This window comes from Cyphomyrmex costatus, unplaced genomic scaffold (genome assembly GCF_001594065.2).
Source record: "Cyphomyrmex costatus isolate MS0001 unplaced genomic scaffold, Ccosl1.0 scaffold55, whole genome shotgun sequence".
NCBI classification, from domain to species: Eukaryota; Metazoa; Arthropoda; class Insecta; order Hymenoptera; family Formicidae; genus Cyphomyrmex; species Cyphomyrmex costatus.
In genome coordinates this window covers 1,423,180-1,442,000 of record NW_017279708.1, presented here as the reverse complement: position 1 = coordinate 1,442,000, position 18,821 = coordinate 1,423,180, and the positions used below count along the sequence as shown (strand labels likewise).

General features: G+C 35.0%; 4 protein-coding genes across 4 annotated transcripts; 2 read left to right on the top strand and 2 right to left on the bottom strand.

Annotated features, from left to right (window-relative positions):
- Window positions 1–2,168: 2,168 nt before the first annotated feature.
- Window positions 2,169–4,432, top strand: Eaf6 (chromatin modification-related protein EAF6/MEAF6). Its single transcript, XM_018546459.1, has 4 exons — window positions 2,169–2,408; window positions 2,749–2,952; window positions 3,159–3,195; window positions 4,043–4,432. Exons 1-4 carry the CDS (start codon window positions 2,337–2,339, stop codon window positions 4,378–4,380), a joined length of 651 nt encoding a protein of 216 aa, XP_018401961.1. The 5' UTR covers window positions 2,169–2,336; the 3' UTR covers window positions 4,381–4,432.
- A 2,357-nt stretch (window positions 4,433–6,789) lies between these two features.
- On the bottom strand, window positions 6,790–7,989 carry bonsai (28S ribosomal protein S15, mitochondrial). The gene is made up of 4 exons (XM_018546449.1): window positions 7,650–7,989; window positions 7,426–7,559; window positions 7,158–7,353; window positions 6,790–7,061 (listed from the first exon to the last, which is right to left on the bottom strand). The coding sequence occupies exons 1-4, from the start codon at window positions 7,880–7,882 to the stop codon at window positions 6,812–6,814; spliced, it is 813 nt and encodes a 270-aa protein (XP_018401951.1). The 5' UTR covers window positions 7,883–7,989; the 3' UTR covers window positions 6,790–6,811.
- A 1,904-nt stretch (window positions 7,990–9,893) lies between these two features.
- UQCR-C2 (Ubiquinol-cytochrome c reductase core protein 2) lies at window positions 9,894–12,517 on the top strand. Its single transcript, XM_018546409.1, has 7 exons — window positions 9,894–10,042; window positions 10,475–10,614; window positions 10,717–10,908; window positions 10,999–11,215; window positions 11,284–11,715; window positions 11,780–12,001; window positions 12,303–12,517. The coding sequence occupies exons 1-7, from the start codon at window positions 9,974–9,976 to the stop codon at window positions 12,387–12,389; spliced, it is 1,359 nt and encodes a 452-aa protein (XP_018401911.1). The 5' UTR covers window positions 9,894–9,973; the 3' UTR covers window positions 12,390–12,517.
- Window positions 12,518–12,864: 347 nt separating this feature from the next.
- LOC108779084 (nucleolar protein 11) lies at window positions 12,865–14,951 on the bottom strand. The gene is made up of 4 exons (XM_018546439.1): window positions 14,820–14,951; window positions 14,213–14,744; window positions 13,103–14,127; window positions 12,865–13,023 (listed from the first exon to the last, which is right to left on the bottom strand). Exons 1-4 carry the CDS (start codon window positions 14,949–14,951, stop codon window positions 12,895–12,897), a joined length of 1,818 nt encoding a protein of 605 aa, XP_018401941.1. The 3' UTR covers window positions 12,865–12,894.
- Between the last annotated feature and the right edge of the window lie 3,870 nt (window positions 14,952–18,821).

Here is an 18,821-nt window from a genome sequence, read left to right as displayed (position 1 = left end):
TAATTGATTTAATATTTTATTTTTTCAATATGTTATAGTACAATCACCAAAAAATTTTTACAATATATATATATATATATATATGCTCAAAAAAGAGAAAGCTGCGTAAGCGTCGTATATTTACACTGGCAATAATCAAAAGAAACTTACAAAATTCTTGGATAAAATGTACAGTTTAAATATAAATTAAATTTAATTAGCAAACATTATGGGAAAAAAACTATTCTCACCATTATATTTGTTATAATACAAAATATTTATTGACTGTGTACACGCGCGCGCAGGAAAAATAAGATATCTTTCTTATCGAACCATATGTTTCTTACACTGCGAATCAGATTTGATTGAACGCGTAATTTGGTCACGCTCTCGCAACATTTCTCTCCATATTCTCATACCGGCAGACTCGCTTAGGAATGCAGTCGTTGATGCGCGTAAATTAAATTACCACACGTGTGTGATCCAGTAACCTATATATATGTGTGTATATCTATGTAATATATATATGTGTGTGTGTGTGTGTGTGTGTGTGTGTGTATAATTCTAAAAAATTTATTGAAGCTCACAAAAAAAGAAATTATTATTAATGTTTGATTATTATTAATGCGCACTGAGTGCGAACTTTTTTGGTGCCACACATTCGGAATGTGCGCACCGTATCAGTGCGCTTGGATTATCGTATTTGGCAAATGAAAACTGACCTTGCTGAATTTGTGTTTGGACGAACCGAATGAACCGAACGAGTGCAAGAAATATTGCACTGACATTTTTGTCAGGGCAGTTTGGTGTAGTACGGACAAGTAAAACTAGTTAGGCAGAAAAAAATTACAAAATGGATAAAGAAAGAATATTATTTATTATAGATAAATTATTATTTAATTAAAAATAAAAAAATTAAATTATTATTATTATTATTATTAATTAAAAATTAAATTATTAATTGAATTATTAATTAGTGTAGTTTTGCATTCGCTCCGTGTCAGGGTAGTACCCTATCAGGGCAGCACCCTATCAGGGCAATACCGTATCAGGGCAACACCGTTTCAGGGCAGCACCGTGTCAGGGCAGCACTAGAACCGTACGTGCATATGTATCGAATGTGCCATAAGATATCAGAGAAGCTTCAGTCAGTATCGCAAAACTACTAAGAAAAGTACTAAAAATGGCGTCGTTTGCAGACGAACTATGAAATCCACCAATCGTCTGTTAGTCAGCCATTTTTAGTACCACTGAATGAATGTCATGATTGGCTGACAGTCAGGTAATCAGAATGCGGCACACCGGTTACGCTTCTCTGATATCTAGGACTCTAGAGTGGGTATAATGGCTCTTGCATACCAGCGCGATGTTCATTCGTCGCGCGCGACACACGATATCCAATAAACGTACAGCTTTACCGATGTTCTCATTCTTAAAGCTAGACGCTCATTGGATATCGCGTGTCGCGCGCGACGAACATCGCGCTGGTGTGCATCTGGTACAAAGGAGCCTACAGACCAGAGCGGCGCAGCGGTGAAGCGGCGAGCGATAGCCAATGAGAGGCCATTCACCGCTGCGTCGCTCTGGTCTGTAGGCTCCTTAATGGCTCCAGCACACCCTGGACGCGGAAACGCTTGCCGCGCGGTAAAACGGGTGCATCCATGACCGCTCACTGAGCTCTCAATGAGCACTGATTGGCATATTCCATTAGATCTTAAAAAATAAACCAAATAGGTTCAAGAGCGCTCAATGAGCTCTTTCATCAGATTGGCATATTCCGTTTAGATTCTAAAATATAGACCAATCAGATGAATCAGCTCAATGAACGGATGTGCTTCTGGATGCACCTAAGTGACGCCAATGGGCGCATTCAGCAGAAAAGAGCGCTACGAGAGCGCTCGCTGTTATTGGTGTATTCTTCTAGATCATCCAATCAGAATTTTAAATCTGGAAGAATATACCAATAACAGCGAGCGCTCTCGTAGCGCTCTTTTCTGCTGAATGCGCCCAATAAACATGTTTGGAGCTGTAACATTTTGGAGCTGTCACATTTTGCTGCGCGGCAAGTGTTTCCGCGTCCAGTGTGCTGGAGCCATTACTTTTGGGCGACACAAGTGCCCCCCATCGGCGACAGGGCCTATGTGTCTGGCAACCCTGGGGCTAGAGGGCCATTCTGTAGTGAAGAAGAAGCTAGACGCTATTGCATGATATCTGTATGAACACACACATACATTGCATACATACAACACCTGGTTATTTGGGGCGTAGTATCGTCGTTTCGGTTCGGTGTCATTTATAAATAATCTTAATTTTGTGAATGTCATAATTATTTAAGCGACTTTCCACGAAATTAAAACATGTCCACGAAATCTCCAGTAGATTTGCGATCGGAGTTGGCGGAATTAGTGAAACGCAAAGCAGAGATTGCTGCAAGTACCCATGTTGAACCAAATTGTTATGCATACAAATATTATTACGTTGAATTTCGTTACATGCTTGCATGCATGTTTGCAAAATGTACATTTTACAACATGTTTCAATTGTCACATTCTATTTTAAATATAAATAATATATAATTGATTACTTGTGATTGAGGTTAGGTTGTAACACTTGAAAAGGTTGAATTTAAAAAATTAATACAATTAAGCTTGTAAAAGTGTTCAATCGATATTTTTATTGTTTTGAAATATAGCAATTGCAATAGTTACTAATGATTTGTATACTAATATATACAATCAGATGAATTTTTACAAAGATTAATTTTTATAGGAGACATTAGCCAACTTGGAACGTCAAATATATGCCTTTGAGGGAAGCTATTTAGAGGATACTCAATTGTATGGAAATATAATAAGAGGTTGGGATAGGTATTTATCAAGCAACAAAAATACTAACAGTAAAGCTGATAAGCGTAACAGAAAATTTAAAGAAGCAGAAAGATTATTTTCTAAATCTTCCATTACTTCCATGGCTGTAAGTAAATACATCTATTTAAGGAAATTTTATTTCTTATGTACATGAATTTTTTATCATACAGATATGTAATACAAATTTGCTATTCATAATACAAAATTAAAATTTTACATACTTTTTTCAATGTTTTTAAGAGACATGTGTAATATTGTATATTAATCTTATCAAAATGTTATTAGATTAATTTATATTATTTTTTATTATAGGCAGTTAGCGGACTCGTTGAGAACACACAAGAAAAAAGTAAGGACCTCAATGGATATTCATGATAATATTTGTTTATAAAGATACTGTTCTTGTATTTTGTACACTTTCTTTATTATTCTCTTTTCTGTAGAAATAATAGCATTTTTAATTTGATAAATATGTTTAGTAGTTGTTTATGTTTGATTGAAATGGTTCCCTGATATTGTGTTATCATGTTACAAATAGATGTATTTGCATACTGATTTTCTTGTTTGGATTGCTTTACATCTGAAAAATTATTAGAATTAGCATCTGATATTCTGATATGATAAAATTAATATTCCCGATGAAATGAAAATTACATTTCATGTAGAAACATGTTGTGTTTAATCATGAATGTCATTATTAATGACTTGCAGATTGATCTTAAACATAATACTAGCTAAAATTTTTTTGTTATCCAGATAGAAGTAGTTGCGACATATCTGTCTGCTTGGTAGTATACAAATGTTTATAAGAAATTACGATAATAGTTGCTTTTTTCTTCTGAAGAAATTAATCTTCATGTAAATAATGCATGTGTATCTTGGATCATACATAAGTAACCACGCTTTAAGGGAATGTCGATTAGTCTCCTTGCAAATGTAATAGCGATAGATAGAACAGTATGATGCAATTAATTGTAATAAAAATGAATATCTAATATTTATCACACAAATATTTAAAATTATACGATACACGAAAAATGATATACCGTGGGGTTTTTTTACATGAAAAATATATTTCCACCACTCGCTTATGCACCTGCATATCTTCATCTGCAAATCGATATCTATCTTCCACTGCTTGCTCTCTCACAATTAGCATGCATTTTATACTGTTAATATGAGATCCCTGCTTCCAGTTGAACGATACAGTGAATCAGAGTCTCAAATTGGAAATAGTGGCAGTGAGGACAATTGCAACTTTGGCAATTCAAATGCAATTCCTTCCAGTAATAACAAAGAAGCTAGTGGGAAAAATCATACTACTATTCAAAGTGGACACGTCCAAAATAGTGGCACTCTTAATAGCTCGGACAATGCTTCGATTCAATTTTCGAACGGATCAATGTCTAATGGAAATTTAGAACATATTACAACACCTGTCAAAGAATGTCATAGTAATAGTAAAGACTCCAATAAAAATAAATCTGGAAATAGTGCGAAAAAGAATAGCAATAAAAGAGCTAGGAATAGGTAGAAAAAGGTAGAAATTTCATTAATGTCATATTTAGTGAGAGATGTATTAGAACTCTTCGTTCCTCCATCATTATTATTAACATTATCATTTTTATTATTAGTATTGTCTTTAGTAGTAGTAATGGTATTATTCTTGAGCGATATGGACATTGTCACCATTTATGACTGAATTCTTCCCCCACTTGTAACTTCATATTCGTCCTGTATCTCATGGTATACTCCAAGTGCGATAATTTAGTTACACCCTGTATATATATATTTAACGTTTGTTGCACAAGGTCTGAAATGTTATCTCATTAGATGTTATAAATAATTATTTTTATACATAACAAACAAAATATTTTTATTTTATCATAAAGTTATATATGATTAAATTAACATATTTTGTCTCCTAAGTTAAACATGTTAGTTTTATTGTATTTTTTTGTATCGTGTGCGTGCATACGTGCGCGTGTACGTTTATATACATATGTTTTCACTTTTAATGAAATGATTCATCTAATCGCGCATGTATATTGTGACTCAAAGTTTCAGTTTATTTTTTATTAACGCAAAGAGATACAGTTATCAAATATATTATAAATTAATATCAGTTAAGTTTGATAAAATTACCAAGTAGATATATTCATTTTATATATAATTAATTTTATATAATTTTATAAGTGCATAACGCGATATGTAAAATAAATAGTTAAACAGATAAAAATGTCTTGTCTCTTTTTGAATTTTAATTCTCACATTTAATTGTCAATTTTGAATTTTCAAATACCCAAAACTTGATATTAAAGAGACAAAAAAAATTATAATATAACAATGTGTTTTATTTTAATCGCCTCAGACTATCTCGTAATCGAATTCAAGTTCTTGGACATCGCGGGCTGAATCCGGCCCGCGGGCCGCCAGGGTTGCGTATCCCTGCTTTAAGCCCATTCTACAATCGCGTAAACGTGGTTGTAAGTGGCTGTAGTTGCATAAAGAATTGACTAATCACAGTTGAACATTTTTGACTGTTTGATTGGTTAATTCGCACTACCATTTACAACTACGTTTATGTAAACTTGGAGAAAAAAGGAGTCTGGTGCAGATAACTTTATACAACATATAACAAACGAAACTTTATTATTATAATAAATATGCTTACATGATTCGGCTCATTTTTTAACCTTCTTCAGAGACAAAGCAATAACATAAATAAAAAAGGATCAGGAGATGTTTAAACACAATGAGCTGTCCCACAATCAAGAAATCAAATGTGAAATTAATTCCATCTAACAATACATATCACATAAAAGGAAAAGAAAAGATAAAAAAAAGAAAGAAAAAGAGAAAAGAAATTAATATGTCGAAATTAAGAAAAACTAGGTTAATATCGAAATTACATATTTTTTAAAAAAGCAAATATTCCACCGAGGGTGAGGAGGCTCACTATTTTCAAAAAGATACCGTATCGCAATCATTACAATAGGGAATTTTTGCGATACCGTTTATTCCAGATACGCTAGTCACGTTATCTTTTTCTTCATATACCTAATTAAGAAAAAGATAACGTACAACTTTAGCGTTCACCGTATCTGAGATAAATGGTATTGCAAAAACTCCCTAATCAATGTTCAAAAACCGGTATTTGAATATTTAGGCCAGTCAGTTTCAGACACAGTGGAGTCACTTTAAATTATTTAATGGTATTAAATTGAAAATATCAAAAAACCAAATCAAAATGAAAAGACTCAGCTACTGTGTACAAGCGACATTGACTTTCTTTTTATGAAAAATGACAAGGTAATAAACCTAAATACCTTATCTATCATTAACAAGATTAGTTGCTTCTTATCGCTGCAAAATTTCTTTATTAATTTTAATTATAACATGTGCGTTTTACGACTTGTGACTTATGATTGGTTTGTGAGACCTCAAGACTGAACTTAAGATGATCTAGAATATAAGAACTGACCATAAATACCGGTCTATAGTTTTACAAGGGATTACATTTATAAGATACAAAAAAATGTTCCATAAAAACACGTATACATACACACATGTGCAAACGCACGCATTTACGAATGCTTATATAACAAAGTATATAGAATAAGGACAAAGAGCCAGTAACATAATTAATTTAAATTTAAATAATAATAACAATCATGTAACAAATAAAGCAATAAAGAAAAGTTTAATATAATAAATAATACATACATACGTTTCGTTTCCGATGGGGTCATTCTCAGTGTTACAGTTAAAAAATAAAAATCGTTAAACCATGATTAAAAATTACAAAAAACATTAATATTGCTTCTACGAAAATTACAAATAATTGTTCCTAAATTTGCATAAACATGTTTATTAGATAAGGATTGGAATATAAAAAGATGCATACACACTGACTAATCTTTGTTTACATTTGTATTGTTTCTAAATTATAATATACCGATTTATTATGTTTGATATTCTTTTGCTTTTTGCTTAGCACATGCGATGTCCTCCTCATTCACTGATGGTTGTAATCCACATGTTATTTCTTCCTCCCTAATAAACGCAAGCTTCTCTGCCTTTTCTATATAAAAATCCTTTTGTAATTCTTTCAATTCTCTTTTGTAAATGTCCAATTTTTCTTGCACAAGTTCGTTACAACGCTTTTCCGTTAAACGTCTTAAAGAATCCTTCCTGGTGATCTGATGTGGTAACCTATTAAATATTTTATAGAATATAATCAGATTTGTAAAATTTCAATAAAATATAGGCTAAATATGTGTTGTGTGTGATATTTGTTAAAGCTCTCACTCAGGTGCTGGTTTATAAACAAGATTAAGTTTTTCCAAGATCCATTCAAAACGTCTGTAATCCCAATGCCGCAAATTCTTAAGCACTTTCCTTCGCTTTGCAATTGTTTCTAACAATTTAACTTTTATTTTCGTGTTCTTAGGACATTCCATTAAAAATTCTTGCAGCTGATGTATGTCATTAGTCATAATGGCAACTAAAAAGTAAAAGCATAATAGTCCATTATTCTATAATCTATCATGTTAATTTATAACAAGACTATACTTGCTTGTAGCTTCTGGCGAATTTTCATCCAATCTGTGTCTTTTAACCAATTCCAACATCTTGTCTCTTCTAACATAAATTGTTTCTTTGCGAGGTAAAAATTGTAACGTAAACATTTTTTTAACAATATCACTGGCACTGATAAAAAAATATTTTATGTAGATAGCATGTTTAATTAGAGTAAAAACTTATCTAGACAGATGTACAGTTACATTATAGTGCATTTACCTTTTCAGTTCAGGTAACTCGTTGAACTTTTCGCCAAAATCAGATGATTTGACATCAATTTTTAACCCTAAATCACCAGATGTTTCAGATGACAAATATGAGATTTTCTCTGGTCGTACCCAAGTAATTTTGTAATCGGCTATAGTAGCGTATCTTCTTAAAAGGTTACTACCGTTTTTCAACAAATTGGCGGCTGTCCTTGTCGTTTGCTTATAATTAATTATCATATTCATAATATTTTGCCCTTCTTTTAATTATACAATGTTCAATAAAGACCTTTTAATTATATACAACGTGGATATTTGAATTGATCTGGATTCTTCAACGACTTCAACTAACAAACTCCTCCCACTCTCTCTCTCTCTCTATAAAGCTGAGTCCACAACCTCGCTTTAAAGAGGCCGTCCGTAAAGCCAAGAAAGTAAGAAATTGACCAATCACAGAGAATTTTTTTTCTCGCATTCAATAATAATTGGTCAATTTCTTACGGTCTCTTAAAGCAAAGTTGTGGACCCAGCCTAATCATTCGTTGCTGGATCGACGGATCCAACAGAACCATCAAGCTGCGTTCACATTCAGCAAAGGGCGCGTTCAGCGGACTCAACTGTTGAGTGAGCGCTCGCTGTTATTAGTGTATTCTTTTAGATCATCCAATCAGAATTTTAGATCTAGAAGAATACACCAATAACAGCGAGCGCTCACTCAACTGTTGAGTCCGCTGAATGTGCCCAAAAAAAAAAGTAGCTTTCCAAATGTGTAAAATTCTTGAATATGATTGGCTGCGATCAGCAGACTCAGGGTGCAAACCCATACAGCGGAATAGCGTAACGCGGAACGAGAGCAATAACGGGCATTCCGTGTTTCTAAAGAAACTCGTGATTGGTTCTGCTCTCGTTCCGCGTTACGCTATTCCGTTGGATGGGTTTGCACCCTCATAGCTCCAACACACTTGACGCGGAAACGCTTGCCGCGCGGCAATATGTGATGCGGTAGCCAATGAGCTTACAGCTCTTGACATATTCATTGGCTACCATGTCACATTTTGCCGCGCGGCAAGCGTTTCAGCGTTCAGTGTGCTTAGAGACCCTCTAATCAGAGTCGCGAAATAACGTTTCCAATATTGATTGGTGCTGACATTTTTCAGCAAAAACCGGAAATAGTCATGGCGTTAAATTTAAATTGACCTACATTCGCTGCCAATTTTGCTCTTTTTTCAAGATTACGAGGAAAGACTTTCGTAATATAACCCTTTTTTGCAGAATTGTTGCAGTCTGGCGCAGAACAACCAGTCATTTTAGAAAATATAATTTTATGAAATACACAGTATTAGTATAAAATATATAATAATGTAATTTCTTTCTGATAACTGTATTTAGATTCACATGTATTAGGTGTTAATGTATCACAATCATAGTCTTTTTATTGCAACTGCGATGGTGTTCGTACGTGCAGTAGTATTATATTTAATCGTTACTTCCGGTTTTTGCTGAAAAATGGTATCGCCGATCTAACCTTATTGACGTTATTTCGCGACTCTGATTAGAGGGTCTCTAATCATATTATTTCTGCCTCTCACTCTACTCGTCCTTCTACCCCCATCACTACCATCAGCGGTCCATTTGCTAAATAGCCGGTATTCACAGTCAGTTCTTATTTGAAGACTGTCTTAAGTAATTTCCTAAGACGCGAATGCAGCCCTTTGATTGGTTCGTAACTCTTCAAGACTGAACTTGAGACGGTCTTGAATATAAGAACTGACTATGGCTGCGTTCCGTTTCGGGCATATGCGCGCATTTTATATAGTGAGCGTCACGTATACTATAGGGGAATATGCGCGTATATGCGGGAAATGGAACGCAGCCTATGAATACCGGCCTATATGTCGATGATGTGCGTCATTCGTCGCTCTGCAACCAATCAGAAAAATCATATCATCGATTTGAAGCAAAGAGAATCCTGTTTTCTGATTGGTTGCAGAGTCGTCGTACGATCAGATGCAGTGTGAATCCAGCATTAGGTTTACGTAGATAAAAGAAACAGGGAATGCGGAAACAAAGAATAAATATTTCAACCTATCAAAAACTGTGTATTCCACAGTACATAATTTCTGATAGGTCACTTTCAATAGACTAATCGTATTTTTCGTATTTTTTAACCAACTCTGATTAAAATCGAAATCTCAAATCGATATCTCAATAAAAATATCGATACGAGAAGTACTGTCATGGCGCTGTGTCTGTCGTCTACTCCTTGATTCGTCGAGCTCAGTGGTCTACCCCTGTCTCACCTGTTCTTCGTTTCACTTTATTTCACTTCGCTTTTATATGCTTTTACAGGAAGCGCGAGAAATGGCCTGTTCCGCTGTACGGTCGCCCGTTCTTCGTAATTCTACGGTATAATGAGTTACCTTATAAAGATAAAAGATAGTGCATGTTTTCCTGTCTCCGAATATTTTATCGTTTACCATTGAGTTTGTGATATACTGTGGTATTATGTAAATCTCATTGGGGAAGAGAGAGAGATCATTGAAGAAAATGACGTGTGTTAATTTTGTAATTTTTTAAATGTTTCGTACAATATTAGGATTACGTGTATCTCTAGAGATGTTCTGTAGATTCACATATAGTAGAATTAAAATTAAAAATATTGACTTTATACATTCTACTGAATATTTACAATTTAATTTTATTTATATCGTGTCATTCTCAATGTTATTTATCTTTTAGAAATAAAACTAGTACAGCGCACGATTACGTTTTTCCTTTATATACATATATATATATTTCATAATTAAATAAATAAATATATGTACTTGTTAATTCAAGATAAGGCATTATGCGGCTGCTGCAGCTGCTCAATGTTCCAGTGTTACGACCCCAGAGCTTCAGGTATTGCCGAGTAATAGGGTGACAGTTGCTGCGCTTGATAACACTAATCCTGTTGCTCAAGTATCAATCATCTTTAGGTATGAAAATGATACTGCGAGTTGACAAATGATGTTACGATATCGACATATATACTTTAATGCTTAGTATAAGATAATCTGTCTTGTTCTTTTGGTGTTTAGAGCTAGCTCGCGCAACGAGACGTATGATACACAAGGTACAGTGCATCATATTCGAATCGCTGCTGGTCTAAGCACTTGTAGATCAAGTTACTTTGGAATAACGAGAAATATCCAACAACTCGGTGGAAACTTAACTGCTACCACTGATCGTGAAAGCATCGCATATACGTTACAAATTACGAGAAATCATTTGTGAGCAATTTCTTTATAACACATATATATATATATATATCTCAAATATACCAAATAATGTTCAATACTTGTATTCTTATATCACAACAGAGACAAAGCTTTGATTTTCCTAGAGGATGTTACCACACAGCAAGTGTTCAAGCCATGGGAAATATCTGATCAACTACCCAGGTTGCGCTATGAATTATCCATGATACCGGAGACAATCCGTATAATGGAATTGTTGCACAAGGCAGCTTATCGTACTGGACTAGGTTATTCTCTATACTCTCCAAAGAGACAACTTGGAAAAATCAATACAGAAACTGTATGTATGTAATGTTGTGTGTTAATAGCATGTAGAACAAGAGAAGAATTTACTCTCTTCCTATACAGCTACAACATTTTGTCAATACTTGGTTTACTGGCTCGAGATGCGCGGTTGTAGCAACGGGCATGTCACTGTCAGATGCGACACAATTTGCTTCGAATCTGAAGGTAGGCTCGGAAGATAATATTACGGAAATTGCCAAATATCATGGAGGAGAACTTCGCAAGGAGCGATCCTCCGAATTGTCCACTGTAGCTGTAGCCGTTGAAGCAGCAGGTTTAAACAAAGAGAAAGATGCTCTTGCTTACTCTGTGTTGCAAAGAGCAATCGGTTCTGGCCCCCGTGTAAAGTGGGGCTCCAGTGTGTCTCCACTAAACAAAGCAATCTCTAGTGGAACGAACACCGACCAATTTGCCCTTTCGGCATTTAATACTTCTTACAGTGATTCTGGATTGTTTGGTTTCGTTCTGTCTTCGGTACCCAACGTCGCTGGTTCCGTAAGTTTTGTCATTTAACATAAATATAAAACTGATACACACAATTATGTCATTTATTTTGCAGATAACAAAAGCTGCTACCGAGTATCTGAGATCACCTAAGCTTTCCGACGCTGATATCGTGCGCGGTAAGACTACGTTGAAAGCGGAAATATTATATACTGTAGATAATGATGCCATGTACTTGGAAAATATGGGGCAGCAAGCAATTATTAAAGGACGCGTGTACAAACCATCCGATCTCGTTGCAGAAGTAGACAAACTGACTACAGCTGAAGTCAAATCGGTATGCATATTTCATTTTTCTAGCAATCGTTTACTTTCCTTTTTGTTTCTTTACAATTTACTCTTTATAGAATGTTTAATCTATACATTACACAAAGGTACTTGTACACAAAAGTTATATGGTAGAAGCCAGATCCTTGCATAACATATAATGCAAAGAAAATCAACCAAAGTTCTTTATTTTCGGCCTTTATAAATAAAAAAATAAAATAAAAGCATTTTTTAAATATTTTATACATTACGCAAAGGCCTCTATTTAAGACTTGATTAAAAGCGGCTATATTTCTTTACGATACTTTTAGGTTGCTGGAAAACTTGCGAGCGGAAAATTATCCATGGCTGCAATCGGCAACTTGTGCACAGTTCCATATGTCGATGAATTGAAGTAGACACATAATAATGAAAATCTAGATAGTATCGTTTTGTGAACCTTCGAATTTTAAATATTTTGTCCAGTTTAGAGATATATATATATATATATATATACACGTTTATCAGAATATAGAATCTACTTTGCGATATTAATAATAAAAGAGAATATCGCTGTAATTTACTTAGTTGAATATTTATTTGAATTTTAGTTGTCGCGTTTAGTGTGACAATGTGGAAAAAAAACAAAGCGAAAACATAAGACGTTATAAAAATTAATAAAAATGTCAAAATTCACGCTAAATATTTTTCTCAATAATATTTATCATTATACCAATAATATAAAATATGATTTTCGTATCAGTAGTTCGTCTTCTGCACAAGATTGATTAATTGAAAATTTATATAAATTTATATAAATTTTCAATTATCGATTAATAAAAAAAACATATGAGAAATATATAGAGTACATGTTCAACACACTATGACGTGTGAAAGTGTGAGTCTTTTCATTTATTTAATAATTTAATAAAGTTTTATTTCTTCTATAGAGTAGAATTTATTGTGTTTTCTCGAAGAAGATCGCAACGGTTTTCCATTGTTAGTCCTGTCTATCATAGGCCTCAAGTTGACAAGGTTTTGCAAAAATTGAAACTGGAAAAAAAAAACGATAATTGATAGATTAGATAAGTAATAAAAGATTGTGCGAGCTACTTTTTACATGTTTACTTACATGTTCTTCCAGGATAGAATCTAGTCGATTGAAAAGCTCCAAAACGTGCGTATCTTGCGACAATAAATAGTGTTGGTAGTGTGAGTCTAGAAGCATACAGAACCATTCGTACAACTGCTGATCATTCGGCTGTGAATTCTCGTCAAGCGAGTCCGTTTTCTCGTTCAATTTACACATTAAATATTCCAATAATTTAAGTACTTGGTCGAAAGTTAAACCAGTTTTCAGGTGAGGTAACAACAAAACACTGGAATAACTGATACTAAGCACTCTGTCGAGAAAATTGTTTCTGGAATAGGGATTACTGGCTTTCAATGTACTATCGGTCGTGCCGTTTTGCAGAGAAACGAATACTTTGTTTGAATTTTTCAAGGTAAATGCCAAAAGGTCCACTAATAACTTCTCTGGCAAATCTTTAAATGTATCGAGGCACCAACAGACTGACGCAACGTCGTCAGATTCCATCAATGTCGGAATCACGATCTCTTGTATCGCGGAATCACTCCATCCCTCGTTCAAATAAGAGCAGATCTTCTTTGAGATATTCACAGGTATACGACCTATCGATGCGTTTTTCGTGCATGTTTGATTCTTGTCCCACTGAGCCACTGTCGCTTCCTGTATCACAATAATATCATCTGCATCATTTCTATCATTCTTGAAGCGCAAAGACGAGCCTAACATAGCAGCTATTCTTTGCGGTGCCAGGTGATAAGGCGCGACGGCCAAATGTCTATTTGCCGCCAACAGTAATTTGTCCTCTACCTTCCAGAGCTTGGCGTCGTTGGTGTAAAGTTTTAGCTTTTGCACTGCTTGAGCTGATTTGAATTGTACATTGTATATCATAAGTATTGCCCCTTCGTCTGTGACATCAGCACCATAAATCGCTATGGTTGTCTCATTAAGATGCGTCATGACAATGGGATATTTTGTATTGATATTAGTAATTACACTAATCAACTTATTAGATTCCACGTCGGAAGACGTCGCTGTCAACAAGTGACTATACAATCTACCGTGTGACCCTGAAACAATCATATAATCATGCTTATTTTATCATCTTAAAAGAAGGAAAAGAGGAGGGATCCGACGCACTATTTTAATACATACATAAAGTCAGCAGATATGCATCATTCTTATGGTGTATCACAACGTGTCCCGTGAGAACCTCTGATTTTCGTTTCAATTCTATCCTCTTGATAGTATCCGCTTTCTCCAAACAGGTATCCTCCTCCAATCCAACTACTATATAGTTATAGACCTCTTCTACTCTCGTCAAGCAGAATAAACTTGTCTTTCCATTTAAATGTATCAGCTGGCAGTTCAATAATTTCTCCTTAGCCCTAATTATACCCTTGCTCATCCATGTCTTCCTGTTGTCGATGGCCCACGCTAGAGAAGCCGTAGCTCCGTTTTGTTGGACAAGAATGGGTGACGAGTCGTCATATGGTAGAATAGCATAAAGCGGGAACGAAAACTTGTGTCCCTTCACGTTGTTCAGGTCAGCCTCCTCTTCCGACCAAACCCGGATCTTCCTCTCGTTAAAGACAGCGACATAACGCTGCTTGAACCTATCATAAATGACTTGCGTCGTCAATCTTTCTTTGCTAGACCAACTGCTAATCTGTTTTAAATCCTGCAGCTGAAAATACATATGGACCTTCAAAATGTTTCAAGTTAAAACGCGCATTTAAAACAAGATGATCAAGTGTCTAACCTTATATCGTATGACTATGTTCCTGCCGAGAGTCACTATCGCGCATCCTGGTTCCTTATCCTTCTCGACGCCGAGTAAACTCTGCTGGTCGATAAGTGGACATAACGTGTAGTACGAACTGAGCTTTGCCATTCTTATACATGTAAAGTCTTTTTCGGAATTTGTCGCTTGTCTAGCAATTTATATCTCTTTCTAAATGCACTCAAATGCAGCCACAATAGAAGGAAAAGAAATAAGGAATTAGGTTAGGAATAAGAAATTTCAGCCTATCGGAAGCTATAATTGGTTATTACTTATAAATCCAACCAATCATATTCGATCACTCGGTAAGCGGGTACTCGCCCGATAGGTTGAGATTCCTTCTATTGTGGCTGCACCCTTATAAGAGTTGATAAGAGAGGGTACCTTCCAACAAGCGACACAGATGACGACCTAGTCATAAGGTGCTTTTTCATGCGCAGCACGCTGCAGCAGCAATTCGTTACTATTGGTTAAGAATTTTATGTAAGCTAGATGAACAGCAAGCAGCAAGCGGCAAAATCGAGAAAGCGTACAATATGTCCGTCGTTTCATTATGAAAATATTATTTATTGCAATAAATATTAGGAAAATAAACGAAAAATGGCTTCGGATAAGGTACGGATACATGTTTGTAAATTAGATCATTTTATACTTTACCACAAATTTGAAAAAGTAAAGTGTAAAGTATAAAATAATCTAATTTACAAACATTCGTACCTTATCCGAAGCCATTCTTCGTTTATTTTCCTAATATTTATTGCAATAAATAATATTGCCTCGATTTTGCCGTTTGCTGCTTGCTGTTCGTTCGGTTCAACGAACTGCGGCAAAATGTATTTTGCGCCGGAAGTGCGTCATCTAGCTTACATAAAATTCTTAACCAATAGTAACGAATTGCTGCTGCAGCGTGCTGCGCATGAAAAAGTACCTTATATAGGCTGCGTTCAGCAGACTCAACACAGTTTTGCAACCGTTTTAGGATTCGTCTCGCTGATTGGATTATAATTTGAGATCTAAAGGAATAGTCCTATCTCAGCAAAGAATCATAAAACCGTTGTAAAACTGTTGAGTCTGCTGAACGCGACTATAGTGTATCAGTACGTCCCCTTATTGTTCGCTAATAAACAAGGATGAAATGATCACTGTGTTGTATTGTGTCGCTTGTTGGAAGATACACACACACACAGAATGAGCAGATCAACACGCATTGTTACCATAAAATCTGATGAAATCAATCCACGCGGTGGAAGGGATATGGTGTGTGCAAAACTCGGAAACATGCGCCTTCCTTTCACGGGCTACCTACGGAGCAAAAAAAAATAAGATCAAAATCTCAAGCGACTGGTCACGAAAAAGCTCGGTTCGATTCGGAAAAGTCCAAACAACAAGCAAGCACGCAGCCCATGTGATACATACTTTTAACTTGCATCATCCTGATTTTCCAAAACACCAATAAAATACGACTATTAAGTAAAGACATTCGGTTCTTATGGAAGTTCGCGCGACTGTTGAATTTTTATTAATTATCGATATAATGTCAACGTTCTTCAATTATATCTGTGGGCCTGCGGAGTCTCATTTGATAGTCACTTATTGTTTTGCAATAAAAAAATAGGAAGTTTAACTGATGACGTTATAGTTGAACTTCGCATTCCTCTAGCAAGGTAATTATATTTTTAATATAATAAACATTTGCTTAGATATGAGCTACGTAATTCATCAAAATGGAAGTTTTTTCCTTTTTCTCAAACTGCAATACAAAAAATCATCGAATTTTTACAAAATAATTTTATGTGTGCGAGGGAGAGAGAGAGAAAGAATATACATGCTTACGCGCGTATGTAGCAATCATTTGATCGCAGCTCGGATCCCCCATACCATTTTTGCATCGTACATTGAGTTACGCCGCTCAACGCCGCTCCTGACTATATATCACATTTTCTCTATACGTCATTCGCTATTATTTCGCCTATCATAATTTGAAAACTAAGCTTCGGATAAAATTGTGGCAAAGAAATAATCGTTTTAGAATTAAATCAGAAATTTTAAGAATATACGTTTATTTTCAATCATCTGTATACACATATATAGATACATATTTATAACATTAAATGAACCTTAAACCTGCAAAATCACATATCATATAGTAACGAATTAAAAAATGTGTTGAAAATTTATATTACCATTTTTGTGTCAATTCAAATTTTTTACTTGAGACAGTATATAATAGTGCCTTATCGCTTTTATATTGTTATACTCCGCTTTTGTCTTTACACTATAGATTACTAGAAGATTTAAGGTGATGCGGGACTCGCCTGTATTAAATTGATAAAACTATAGCGTTTTTGACGTTTTCGTTCCTGTCTTATAATTTCTTCATAATAGTTTCGCGGAATAAAAATTTCTTTATTTCCATAATTAAATATATTCATGCTAATGTATCTTCCCTTGGTCTATATTGTGTTCAAAACTGAAAAAAATATGAAATTACAGATTTCTTTATTCATTTTTATCTTCAGTGTTGGTCGCTATATAAAGGATAATGAAATCTATGATTTTTCCAGCTTGTACACAAAATATACCAGGAGCAGGTATACCTGAGTATTTATTAATTTCTGGAGAAGCAAAATTCTTATTCTGCGAAGAAACGTCAAAAACGCTAGTTTTATCGGTAATACACTGAGGCGGCTCCAGCATCCCTTAAGTGTCAGAAGCGTTAATAATTCATGTCGCAGATGCAAGTTTCACAGAAATCCGACCACCCACGTATCTAACTCACTACCACACCGCATCAACTTTGATGTCTGCTTTTGAAGTACGATGCAACAATCGACGATCGCAAAGATAGCCAAAGCCTGCAGTATACGAAAATTTAAGGGACTCCTTTATCCTCCTCCCTCCTCGTCGAGCCTCATTGTGCAGTGTCCTGTATTGTAGAACGAACGGCTCAATCTATCGAAATGCGAGGTTTCTTTTATAAGCGAGTTCTCACAACAGATAGAAGCACACGCCCATTTTGGCATACACGAGACCAGACACTAATATATGCGGCGTATAATAAATATTCCACTTTTGATTCATATTGCAATTTCAGTTGATTTTGTTTCCATCAGAATCGGTGTGCATATATACATATTATATGTATAGTATAATATCCGTCAGAGTAATCTACATCCGCTGTGTGTGTTGCTCGCTGAGTGTGAATAATCTCCTGATTATCGCAACGATTAATACACGGCTTTGCTAATGCAGTATACATGCACATACATTATGACCAATTCGAACAAATTGAAACAATGTATTTGGTAAATTTCTTATTCGTGTGTAGTAAAGGTAACAAAAAGGAGAGATTATTACAAACTTCTTTGGCATCTTTACATTTTTAATTTCTATTTCACCACAATCTTGTAACATCTGTAGAATCACGAGAATAGCGAAATATTTTCAATTCACTATGTTGTTTTTTTTTTTTTTTCCAATTCTTTTAGTAGAATTTTTAGAAAATTCACACAATATCGAATTCTTACGTCAAGACTCATTCAATTGACTTTATGTATCTAACTTGCAAACTAGTCGGTTCGTCCAGATTTAATTTTACTCACACACGCACGTGCGTGCGTAATACATAAATCTCTCTCGACTATGTAACAAACCAGCGTGGTTTATGCAGATGTTCCCAAAAGTTTGATTCATCCTGGCGCTAGTTTTAGGCGCAGGACTCTGTGTAGGGCACTGTACCACCGGATCAGAGCGCTATATAAATATATAAAGCATGAAACCCTAGCAGCAGGATTCAATTCAATTCAGTTCGATTCACGCAGGAGAAAGAGGAGAATACATTTAGTTTCTCACCCTTGTATCAGTCGTCCCCTATTGGATGTACGATTGAAAGTTGTCAAAGTAGGGATGAGACTATATAGCCTTAGGATGGATCGTCAAGAGACAAATCCTTCGAGGAAGACACGCATGCAATCGAATGCA

Bases quoted from the DNA above. Each gene is read 5' to 3' on its own strand.
- LOC108779084 (XM_018546439.1), bottom strand. From the start codon at position 14,951: ATGGCAAAGCTCAGTTCGTACTACACGTTATGTCCACTTATCGACCAG. The intron at 14,745-14,819 runs GTTAGACACTTG...ATGTATTTTCAG, and splicing joins ACATAGTCATACGATATAAG to CTGCAGGATTTAAAACAGAT. The intron at 13,024-13,102 runs GTAAGTAAACAT...TTTTTTTTCCAG, and splicing joins ATTCTATCCTGGAAGAACAT to TTTCAATTTTTGCAAAACCT.
- Eaf6 (XM_018546459.1), top strand. From the start codon at position 2,337: ATGTCCACGAAATCTCCAGTAGATTTGCGATCGGAGTTGGCGGAATTA. The intron at 2,953-3,158 runs GTAAGTAAATAC...TTTTTATTATAG, and splicing joins CTTCCATTACTTCCATGGCT to GCAGTTAGCGGACTCGTTGA. The intron at 3,196-4,042 runs GTAAGGACCTCA...CCCTGCTTCCAG, and splicing joins TGAGAACACACAAGAAAAAA to TTGAACGATACAGTGAATCA.
- UQCR-C2 (XM_018546409.1), top strand. From the start codon at position 9,974: ATGCTTTTACAGGAAGCGCGAGAAATGGCCTGTTCCGCTGTACGGTCG. The intron at 10,043-10,474 runs GTATAATGAGTT...TGTTAATTCAAG, and splicing joins CCGTTCTTCGTAATTCTACG to ATAAGGCATTATGCGGCTGC. The intron at 11,716-11,779 runs GTAAGTTTTGTC...TTTATTTTGCAG, and splicing joins TACCCAACGTCGCTGGTTCC to ATAACAAAAGCTGCTACCGA.
- bonsai (XM_018546449.1), bottom strand. From the start codon at position 7,882: ATGAATATGATAATTAATTATAAGCAAACGACAAGGACAGCCGCCAAT. The intron at 7,560-7,649 runs GTAAATGCACTA...TTTTTTTATCAG, and splicing joins GAGTTACCTGAACTGAAAAG to TGCCAGTGATATTGTTAAAA. The intron at 7,354-7,425 runs GCAAGTATAGTC...TTTACTTTTTAG, and splicing joins AAATTCGCCAGAAGCTACAA to TTGCCATTATGACTAATGAC.